This window comes from Phocoena sinus, chromosome 7, assembly GCF_008692025.1.
Source record: "Phocoena sinus isolate mPhoSin1 chromosome 7, mPhoSin1.pri, whole genome shotgun sequence".
NCBI classification, from domain to species: domain Eukaryota; kingdom Metazoa; phylum Chordata; class Mammalia; order Artiodactyla; family Phocoenidae; genus Phocoena; species Phocoena sinus.
The window spans coordinates 60,432,182-60,444,310 of NC_045769.1; the positions used below are offsets into that span (position 1 = coordinate 60,432,182).

At 37.5% G+C, this 12,129-nt stretch overlaps 1 protein-coding gene across 6 annotated transcripts in view; it reads right to left on the reverse strand.

The window, feature by feature from the left end:
• Positions 1-12,129, reverse strand: part of MAP3K20 (mitogen-activated protein kinase kinase kinase 20) — a 173,752-nt gene that overhangs the window by 82,556 nt on the left and 79,067 nt on the right. For all 6 annotated transcript variants that reach the window (XM_032636552.1, XM_032636553.1, XM_032636557.1 and 3 more), the window contains exons 3-4: positions 9,374-9,461; positions 3,747-3,848 (exon numbers count right to left, since the gene is read on the reverse strand). In XM_032636552.1, coding sequence (XP_032492443.1) covers positions 3,747-3,848; positions 9,374-9,461 — 190 coding nt within the window. The remainder of the gene's footprint in view (positions 1-3,746; positions 3,849-9,373; positions 9,462-12,129) is intronic.

Below are 12,129 nucleotides of genomic sequence, written 5' to 3' on the forward strand. Positions count from 1 at the left end.
CGGGTTACTTCAGTAAATTGGATGTATATAGAGTTTCATTATTTTGAATTAAATAATGACTCTTTCCCAGTATTTATACAGTCTATCCCCTTAGAATAAAGAAGAAGAGCATTTTCTACTGAAACATTTCCTCTATTTCTCAAGTTGTCTTTTCTAAACAATGGAATAGCCCCTTACCCCAATCAAACAGGTTCCTTTGGTTAATGAACTATCTTTTTTTTTTTTTTTTTTTTTTTTTTTGTGGTACGCGGGCCTCTCACTGCTGTGGCCTCTCCCATTGTGGAGCACAGGCTCCGGAAGCGCAGGCTCAGCGGCCATGGCTCACGGGCCCAGCCGCTCCGCGGCATGTGGGATCCTCCCGGACCGGTGTTCCCTGCATCGGCAAGCGGACTCTCAACCACTGCGCCACCAGGGAAGCCCTAATGAACTATCTATTAAAAAATAATTTAATAACTAGGCCTTGGTTCTTTTTTTTCAGTATATAGAAAATTTCAGTTTTATAAAGGCTAATTTTAAAAATAATCTATTATTTTCTACATTCTGATTATTATATAGTGAAGAATCATGAAAGAACAAAGAAAAATTTCAAAAAATTTAAACTCTTGCCATATAAAGATATTACTGAAGAGTCAACAAAAGTATTAGTAATTCAAATGATCTTAAATAAGATATAACTGGAATAAAAGAAAAATTTCTTCTAATATTAAGTTCTACATATTCTAAGCTGTGAAAATTCAAAAGCTACAACTCAGGTAACTTTTACTAATTTTTATGACAGAATTTCATAGTTATTTCTCTTTGTCTTTAAGAATCAAATTCCTGAATAATTTTTCAGGTAGAAACGAATTAACTATTAGAGGTAGACCTAGATCATTTCTACATTTGCTGACAATAAAGAATTTCAAAAAACGCTCAAGCACAGAAGCTTTAAATACAGGCACTTTTCTTCCTCATGGCAGCTATTACGAGAAAAAGTGTTGTAAATTATTTGTGTATAACATATAATATACATTTATAGAATATTTAGTGTATATAAAAAATTGTAATCAAAATCATATAAAATTCTATTTAATGTGTTTTTATAGAGCTATCTACAATTCTGTCTGCCTTATGTTTATTGCAAAACAATAGGAATGCTGAAAAATATTTTCATCAATTTTAAGATTCAGAGTTTCCTAAAAAAAGATTTCACAGGAGTCACTGGGGAGATTTGGAATCAATGATGACCATTTGGAGATTGGATCCTGGTTTATTTGCTTTAATTGTTCCTTTTACCCATTGTTGACTGACCTGTAGCAATTTCAGCTATACTGGCTGGTCTGCCCTCTATCCCTCTTCCCACCCAGAAAGAAGAGAATCTTTTTTTTTTTGCCTTTTAGGAGGTTTTCTCTTTGCAGTGATGTTAAGCAATGCCTATTTCAAAATGCACGAATCCACTCTTATTTGAAATGAATTATTCATCCTTTGATTTCTCAACATCTTGTTGCTTCAGTGGCTTCAGTCATGGTCAAACTGAAGGGCACAGCTGAATTCAAAATGGAATCAACAAAAATCAAGCCTTCCTATTTCATCTCCAAGTTCTACACATAGCTTTATCAGAGAGGGTAGAAGTCATTCTGAAAGCACTGATTACTTCTTCCTTTCGTAGGCCATTTCAAGTATTAAGTATTACTTGTGACTACACATAAACAAGTCTCTTCTCTGCCTCACGCTTCTCACCTGAGTCCAAACACATCAGAACTTGCCTTTCAGATTAATTCATCAGCCACCAAAAAGTGATTTTATTACCGTGTGGCTCTGGACACTCCCATTTTCTCCATCCCTATTTTTTACCTCTAGTTCCAGTGTGCTATTTAGTCCTGTTCCTTTTCTTCCTTGTACTTCTGATACAGAGTGCCAGGGCTCTTGAGAAACCACAGGAATGACTGAGCTGATCTGGAGCCAAAGGACTTGCCCTACAGACAGGGACTGTTGCAGGGGAAGGGACCAGGAGGGATGAGGTTTACAGGCCGGGGGCCAGAGAAGCTTAAGTGGAGGGTGTACAGCTGGAAGCTGAGTGACTGGTGTCGGTTGATTTGTTTGCTGTCTATCTATCTTAAGTGCCATTAAGTAATAAGATGGGTGTAATTGGCTGAGCACCCTAAATGCAAATGTCTGTAAGGTGAAGTGTTTTAAGTCAAGGACTGCTTGTATATGTATTTACATTTCTGTAAGTGTATTTCCACAATGCTTCAGGCAGTTTCCAATAATAGCACATTACCCTGCTTACAAACAGGTGGCCTACTGATATGCAGAGAAGTGGCTATGATGCTACATGAAAATGTCTTGAAGAATGTGAAATTTTAAGGCTGATTTGAGACGTCTGATGAATGAATACACAATTAAGTTAATTAACACAGCCAAAGCCTTAGGTATACCATCCTAAACACAGAGCTTATTATTCTTATAAGGTAGTGAAGTATCATTTAAGCAGCAGCATTTAGCATGAAACTTTTTTTTTTTAAATAATTTTCACTTTCTCCATTTGAAGAATTTGGCAGGTGTTGATGAAACTTAAAGCAGACAAGATAATTCCCCAAAGGAAAGGCTATTGCTTTTGGAAGTCCCTGTGTAACTTCCCAGTGAAAGCAAAGTATGAACTGCTTTCCTTATTGGATGCTAAATATTCCTTTATTTGCTTTGTAAAGAGATGTTGGTAGAGATTGGAGCGGCAAAATGCAAAGGAGTTAATTGCTCCAGTAAAATTTGGAAAGACTTGCCTTCTGGGGGTTGCTAGAATACAAACGTAACCATCAGCATTCATTAGATTAAGTTGTTTCCAAAGCAACTTTGACAGTTATAAATAAAACTCAGAAACATTCAGTTAGGAAAATGGAAAATAAAAAGATAAAAATAAATGGAATTTAAATTGCTTTAGAGAGCATTTGTCTATGCAGGAATTTATGAGGGAAAAAGAACTAGGCACCTTGTTTAGGCATATTGTGTATTAAAAATATTTCATTTCCAAGGGTGATTTCCAAGTTTACATTAAATATAAAATAAAATCTGAATTGCTTTTGCATGGCAGGATAAATAAAAAAATTTTTTCCAAGTGGTTACTATTTTTAGCATATTATTATGTATCCGAAATGAGTAGAACTAATCCTACAGTAAGTCATGTTTTCTGGATACTGCATCTAAGTAGAGACCTGCAGCACAACAGAATTATAATCTTGGGCTTCCCTGGTGGCGCAGTGGTTGAGAGTCCGCCTGCCAATGCAGGGGACACGGGTTCGTGCCCCAGTCAGGGAAGATCCCACATGCCGCGGAGCGGCTGGGCCCGTGCGCCATGGCCGCTGAGCCTGCGCGTCCGGAGCCTGTGCTCCGCAACAGGAGAGGCCACAACAGTGAGAGGCCCGCGTACAAAAAAAAAAAAAAAAAAAAAAAAAAGAATTATAATCTTTCCATTTAATGTATCAAACAAGCTGGCCAATTACAATGTCACAAAATAGGGCAAAAATGCTGCCTTGGAGCCACTGATTTTGTTGGAACTTGGTTTTTGGTAAAAAAGAAAGGAAGGAGAGAAAAGGAATGCAGGAGTAGAAAGGCAATGATCTAAAATATTATGTGCACAGTAAGCTGCAGAATTCTTGCTACTTTTGGTCTGAAAAAAGAACATCTTAAGATACAGAATAAGAAATCCTCCGACTAAAGTCACCATGTCAGGATGCTCTCCATCAATTCTGTAAGAATACATGAAGCATTACCTTTGGCTACATCAGTGGCCCAGGTCATAATGTGATCCATGTCCATCTCTTCACTTCTGTTACTGTTAATGTAATCATACAGTGACCCCAGAGAAGCATATTCTATTTTCAAAGGAAACATAAGCATATAATTAAAACCAAGGCACATTTCAGAAATAAGACTTCATAGTTTCATTGGGAAAATGTGTTAAATAATTTAACAAAAGGCATTAAAAGTTTATAAAAACTGTTCCATGCTGTTTCTAAAAGTTTCTAAAAGTGAATATCATCCTGGTAAGAAATCTGTCAAAGACAAGACCACTAACAGAACGAATAATAAAACTTGAGCTGACAATGAAATCCAAAGACATTCAGATGGAATTCAGAAACACAAGGATGTTGCAAGAATGTATTTGAAACAAAGGTAGGCATGAATATAGGTATTTCTTCAAAAATTTGTTATTCTTATGAGATAAGATGAAACACATGAGTCAGAGGGTTTATATGACAATGCAAACAAATCAGTATTTGTTGCATCAGGATTTAGAAGAGCCCTCAAATTTGAAGCACAAAAGGCCAAGAAAGTGAGAACATTCCTTTAAAAATGGCTTTGAGATATAAATTCTCTATCTTAAAATTCACATACTGTAAGTGTACAATTTGATAATTTCTATGATCCATTTTCAGTTTACTTTTGTGTATGGTTTGAGGTGAGGGTCTAAGATTTTTTTCTTTTTTTTGCATGTGGATTTCTAATTTTCCCAGCACAGTTTGTTGAAAAGACTATCCTTTACCCATTTAATAGTCTTGACACTTTTGTTGAAAATCAATTGACCATCAATGCAAGGCTTTTTCCCCTAAATTCTTAATTTTGCTCCATTGCTCTATATGCCTGTCCTTGTGTCAATACTGCACCATGCTAATTACTACAGATCTGTAATAAGTTTTTTTTTTTAACATCTTTATATAATAAGTTTTGAAATGCGGCAAAGACCTTAAACTTAGATCTTTCTTAAAACTGGTTTGGTTATTCCAGTCTTTTATATTTCTATGTGAATTTTAGGATCACCTTGTCAATTCCTTACAAAAAATGTCTGCTGAGATTTAGACAGGAATTGTTTTGAATTTGTAGATCAATTTGGGAGAACTGCCGTCATAACAATATTGAGTCTTCCAAGCCACGAACATGTAATCTTTCCATTTATTTAGATCTTTATTTTCTCTCAGCAATGTTTTGTACTTTTCATTGCACAAGTCTTAACACTTCTTATGTTAAATTTATACCCCAATACTATTAAATTTATACCAAAGTACTATTCTTTTTGATAGTACTGTGAATGGAATGGTTTTTAAATTTCATCTTTAGACTGTTCATTCCCAGTATATAGAAATACAATTAATTTTTTTTTTTTGCGGTTCGCGGGCCTCTCACTGTTGCGGCTTCTCCCGTTGTGGAGCACAAGCTCCGGACGCGCAGGCTCAGCGGCCATGGCTCACAGGTCTAGCCGCTCCGCGGCATGTGGGATCTTCCCGGACCAGGGCACGAACCCGAGTCCCCTGCATCGGCAGGCGGACTCCCAACCACTGCACCACCAGGGAAGCCCCCTACAATTAATTTTTGTATATTAATCTTGGATCCTTGTGACCTTGCTTACCCTGTTTATTAGTTTTGGTAGTTTTTTGTGGATTCCTGGGTGTCCTGAGTCTTAGAGAATCATGTCACATAAGACAGTTTTACCTCTCCCTTTCTAACCTGGATGCCTTTTATTTTCTTTTTCTTGCCTGATTAAACTGACTAGAACCTCCAGTACAATGGTGACTAGATGTGACAAGAGCAGAACCTCATTTCCTTGTTCCCAACCTTAAGGGAAAAACATTCAATTTTTCACCTTTAAGTAAGATCTTAGCTGTGGGTTTTAATAGATGCTAATTATCAGGCTGAGAAAATTGACTTCTATTTTTAGCCTGTTGAGATTTCTTAGCGTAAATGGGTGTTGTAGAATGCCAAATGGTTTTTGTCTTTTATTCTATTATCTATTATGATGCTTTATATTAATTGATTTCAGATGTTAAATCAACCTTACATTTCTGGGATAAATTCCACTTGGTTGTGGTGTATAGTCCTTTTTATTGGTGGCTGTATTCAGTTTGCTAATACATAGTCAAGGATTTTTGCATCTATGTTCAGGAGGGACAGTGGTCTGAAGTTTTCTTATTATGTTTTTATCTGGCTTTGATATTAGGATAATACTGGCCTTATAGAATGAGCTGGTAAGTGTTTCTTCTTCTATTTTCAGAAAGAGTATGGGAAGGACTGGTGTTATTTTTTCTATAAACATTTGATAGTATTCACCAGTGAAATAATCTGGGTCTGGCGTTTCATTATGAAGATATTTTAAATTTAAATTTCTTTACTTATAGTTCTGGTCAGATTTTTTGTTTCTTCTTGAGTCAGTTTTGAAATTTTTTATCTTTTCAGGGATTTGTTCATTGCAACTAAATTGTCTAATTTGTTGGCATAAAGTTGGTCATAACATTTCCTTATAATCCTTTTAAATTTCTGTAGGGACTGTAGTGCTATCCTCTCCCTCATTCCTGGTTTTGCTAATTTGTATTTTCTTTTTTGTTCGTCAGTCCAGCTAAAGGTTTGTCAGTTTTACTGATCTTTGCAAAGACCAAACTTTTAGTTTCATGGATTTTCTCTATTATTTTTCTGTTTTCTATGTTATTGCATTCTACTCTAATCCTTATTATTTCCTTTCATTGGGCTTGCTTTGGGTTTATTCTGTTATTTTTGCAATTTGTTAAGGTTGGAGCTTAATGATCAATTTCAGACCTTTTTTTTTTTTTTTTTTTTTTTTTTTTGCGGTACCCGGGCCTCTCACTGTTGTGGCCTCTCCCATCGCAGAGCACAGGCTCCGGACCCATGGCTCACAGGCCCAGCCGCTCCGCGGCACGTGGGATCTTCCCGGACTGGGGCACGAACCCGTGCCCCCCGCATCGGCAGGCGGACTCCCAACCACTGTGCCACCAGGGAAGCCCAGACCTTTTTTTTTTTAACATAGATGTTTAAAGCTATAAATCCCCCCCTAAGTATTACTTTATCTGCCACCTATAATTTTGATATGCTACATTTTACTTTTCTCTCTGTCCAAACTATTTAAAAATCCATTGTAGTTTCTTGACTCACTGGGTATTTAGAAATATGTTGTTTAATTTCCAAATATTTGGGAATTTTCCAGGTTTCTTTCTTGCATTAATTTCTAAGTTAATTCTATTGTAGTTGGAGAACTTTTTCAGTCCTTTTAGATATATTGAGATTTATTTCATGGCCTAACTTATGTATGCTAAAGAATGTTCCATGTGCCCTTGAAAAGAATATGTATTCTTTGTTGGGTGGTGTATTCTATGTATGTGAGTTAGGTAGAGTTGGTTGAGAGCGTTTGTCAAGTCTTCTATATCCTTGCTGATTTTCTATCTAGTTGTTCTCTCAGTTACTGAGAGTGGGGTAATGAAATCCATTATTGTTGAACTGACTATTTATCCTTTAAAGTCTGTCAATTTTTGCTTCATGTACTTTGAGGACCTATTGTTAGCTGTATATACATTTACAATTGCTGTATCTTCCTGATATGCTCATCCTTTTATCATTATGAAATGACCCAATTTATCTCTAGTCATATTCCTTTTCTTAAGCCTATTTTGTCTGAAATTATGATAGTTACTCCAGTTCATGGTTATTGCTTGCACGGTAGTACAAAATTAAGGTTTCCAAAGATCAAAGAAAAGATGGTCCACTATTGTATCTTTTCTTTTGACTTTGGAGATTGAGACTCTAGTCACCCCATTTCTCTGTAGATCTGGGAGAAAGATGTTCACTTCCCTTCCAAGGGAAATAAAATGGCAGCTGCCTCTTGGACTCTGTTCGAGGTCTTATAAGCAGATTTTAGAAAATCTTCTCTGTGATGAGAAGTTTCAGCAAACACACATGCACAGGTGCACACATACACATACACACTCTCACCCAGAAATCATCAATTCTAATCCCTTAATTCACGTATGAGAAAACTGAGACATAGATCATCAGTGACCCACCTATGCAGCTTTGGCAGAATCAAGACAAGATTTCATCTCTCAATTCCTATTCTGGTGTTCATTCCATTCCATCACTCTGATAAATTATTCTTTCAAGTCCTCAGTATGAGTGACAACAGCTGCCTGCTGTACCTTTCTATTAACAAGTACACTCAGGTTGGAATAGATTCAAGCCATTCAAGATTCCCCCCTCAGAACCCCAACATCTGAGAAAGACAATGAGGTTCTAAAGAGAGGGAGCTAGCTAGGCGGGGTGATCAAGGTGTGTGTGCCTGTCTCTTTCTGCCTTAACCTTCCCGTACTAAGACTTATTTGTGTTCATTTCAAGAGGCAGGGCAAGTGCTATCATCCCCTATCCATTTTATCTTCCACACTTGACGCAGTTCGTGTATGTATGTCATCTCTCAGCATCTGTGGGGGGTTGGTACCAGGACCCCTTGCAGATACCAAAATCCACAGATTTTCAAGTCCCTTATATAAAATGGAGCAGTACAGTCGACCCTCCACATCCGTTGGATCTACAGTGTGCTCATAGGCTTCTTGCATACAAGAAGAGGAGATTCTGTATAAAATCAAATTGAGAAATGTATACCACTGTGGTTCTACCACTAGCTGGGTAACCTTGGGAAAGTACTTACGTTAGAGTTTTAGTTTCTTATGTGAAATAAAATTACTTTATTTCATAGGGTTATTCTAACTATTAGATGAGATAATTTATAAGGAAGTACCTAATCCAACCCTTTTTACTGAGGGTGTTTTGTTATTTTATATAAAGACAATCCAAGTCCTTAACCTTACAGTAGAAGAGAGGGCTAATCTTTTAAGGTTTTCTTGTTTGCTTTGTTTTGATCAAAGAACTGTCATGATAAAGAACCTGGTCAAAGTTACGTATTGTAAAATGGAGCACTATACTTATCATAGACCTGAAGTTGCTCATTGGATTATACAAATATGAGTATAAAGTGTTAAAAATATGTGCCTTTCTGTGTTTTTATACGGCAACATTTTCTGTGTGCTCCTTTTTGGAAAGGGTATTTCCGTCAGTTATAAACTGCTGCTCCAAATTATGTGATCATTTAGATCAAGGTCATTATCAACGCAGATGACCAAATCTGAAAAATATTCTCATGTCAGAGGCCTTGAAGAAAGAATGCTCTAATGGGATTAAAATGCCTTGCAAAGAATTATAACATGAATAGCTCAAGAAATCTTAATTTGTAAAAGGTCACAGAGTTACAAAAAACATCGCTCATTTCAACTAATTAAATGAAATTTTAGTTAAATGGCACCTTTAAATATTGGTAGTGCAGCTGCGAGTGCATTTAAATAGCATTTACGCAGATATAATTAGCACAATTAAACATGGGTAGAAGTGGAAACACCATTCTTAATTATATTGATATAATCAGTTTTATTAATGCTTTATAGCAACAAAAGTGACATCTGACAGTAGCACACAATTCATGACAGAACCTAATATTAAGCATTTTAGCATATTAAAGAATCTAAAGCTAGGTAATTGGGGAAAGAAAAAAGTCAAATAGAGTTCTTACCTGTGACGATACCATAGTTGGGAGGTTCAAGAATTACTCCGTAAAATTGGATGATGTTTCTGTGACTGAGGACACTGAGTATTTCTGCCTATACAAAAATCAAATACAAAATTGCATAAAATTTCACATTTATAAAAGTCTCATAAGTTTCCTACTCAATTTTCTTTTACATACATTTACAAAGATGTATATGTGCTCAACAAGTATGTGATGCTGATAAAACTGTCTTTGGCAGCACTCTTGACAGATTAAGAATTTATATATTGAAGCTTTCTGAAAAATTTAAAAAAGAAGTGGGGTTGAACTGGCGGCAGAAGAGGTGCTTACTAGCAAGCTGGCATGACTGACAGTGGAAGGGGATGACTAAAGAGGGGAGATGCCACATTTATTTACAGTAAAAGCCCTCTTCCTAAAAGTCAAATACATTTTTTCCTGCATAATATTTCTTTTGGGAGACTGCAATAAGACTGAACTTCTGTCGGTTGGATGAGTAGTCATGACAAAATTACGGCAGGGTTTCTTAACTATTACTGGAATAGATTCAGGTAATACCTATTTATATTATTTATCTAACCATTTATTTAAAATATATTATTGCTCTCGTACCATATGCAAAGTACTGTAAAGGACAGACACGTGGATTCTTGACCTTCAGTGGTGATTTGATAGGGAAGCCAGACTTTACACTGTGAAATGTGTTAATTATTAGAAAACTGTACTGCAGAGTGTCATGGTAAAAAATACCGTTTATTAAACTTAATTGTTTTTAATTTATTTATTTGTTTATTTTGGGCTGCATGGGTCTTCATTGCTGTGCATGGGCTTTCTCTAGTCGCTGCAAGCGGGGGCTACTCTTTCGTTGGGGTGCACAGGCTTCTCGTTGCGGTGGCTTCTGTTGTTGTGGAGCACGGGCTCTAGGCCCACGGGCTTCAGTAGTTGTGGAATGTGGGCTCAGCAGTTGTGGCTCACGGGCTCTAGAGTGCAGGCTCAGTAGTTGTAGCACATGGGCTTAGTTGCTCCGTGGCATGTGGGATGTTCCCGGACCAGGGCTCGAACCCGTGTCCCCTGCATTGGCAGGTGGATTCTTAACCACTGTGCCACCAGGGAAGCCCTAAACTTAATTTTTAAAATGAAAAATAAAAGAGGTACCACAGTGTATATCTGCTAATGTCTACAGGAGGATGTTCTCTAGATTAAGTAAATTACATGTAGTCATTAAAATTTTATTGCTTTTGTGGAGTTAAAATATGGCTAATCAAGAGTTAAAAGTACAATTAAAGTCAGCAATGAATAAAAATGGAGAAGCCTTGGTCATAAAGGAGACTCCCCTTTGGGAATTTGCACATTTGTTATACATTTTTCTTTTCATAGTAGGAGTTGAGTTTTCATTTAAAATGCTGTGAAACTTGTTTTGAAGGTGGTGTGACTAGATAGAAAACAGAAGGTTGAGGGTTGACAAGGGGTCAATGTGGGAACAAGAGAAAGGAACATTATTCGTGATTGGATGAGACATTTATCAAGGTTGATTTGACAGTTTTTTCTTTTAGTAATATAGGTGTTGAAGGGAGCCATCAAAACGATTCCTTAACATTCACTGAGCATCCACTGTGTGTAGAGGTTCTGTATTCATCAAACAACCTTCTCATAGTTTAGTTTTCCAAGTAGAAAGAAAATGCATTAATTGAGTAATAAATACAATTATTCATCCATATGACAATTCTATTTCTCATTAATCATAAATGACCTTGGTTGTAAAAATTGAGTTCATGTGAAGTTTGGAAATCATAAGCCCTCTATTTTTTTAAAAATTAATTTATTTTATTTATTTATTTTTGGCTGCATTGGGTCTTCATTGCTGCACGCGGGCTTTCTCTAGTTGCGGGGAATGGGGGCTACTCTTCGCTGCGATGCGCGGGTTTCTCATTGCAGTGGCTTCTCTTGCTGTGGAGCACGGGCTCTAGGCATGCGGGCTTCAGTAGTTGTAGCACGTGGGCTCAGTAGTGGTGGCTCACGGGCTCTAGAACACAGGCTCAACAGTTGCGGCACACGGGTTTCGTTGCTCCGTGGCATGTGGGATCCTCCCTGGCCAGGGCTCGAACCCGTGTCCCCTGCATTAGCAGGCGGATTCCTAACCACTGCGCCACCAGGGAAGCCCCAAACCCTCTATTTTTAAGTGGCAAATCAACTCTTTTGTGAGTAAAGCATGAGAGTTCAATGTGAGGAAGCATTAATGTTGGGACTAGTATTGGTCAAAATAGGGGACTGTTATCCTTTGGTGTGTTTTGGTATATTCTTTGGAATATCTAAATCCTGTGACCATTAAAAATGTTTGTAACAATAAAGAATAAATACAAGAATATTCTGAATCCTTGGAGAACCTTTTTAAAAAAAGTTTATTTATTTATTTTTGCTCATTGGGTCTTTGTTGCTGCACGCGGGCTTTCTCTAGTTGCAGCGAGTGGGGGCTAACTCTTCGTTGCGGTGCGCGGGTTTCTCATTGTGGTGGAGCACGGACTCTAGGCACGCGGGCTTCAGTAGTTGTGGCTTGAGGGCTCTAGAGCGCAGGCTCAGTAGTTGTGGTGCACGGGATTAGTTGCTCCGCGGCGTGTGGGATCTTCCCGGACCAGGGCTTGAACCCGTGTCCCCTGCATTGGCAGGCGGATTCTTAACCACTGCACCACCAGGGAAGCCCTGGACGACCATTTTATAATTCAGCACGACATGGGATTTTCAGTGTTCCAGCTAGTTTTCATGCT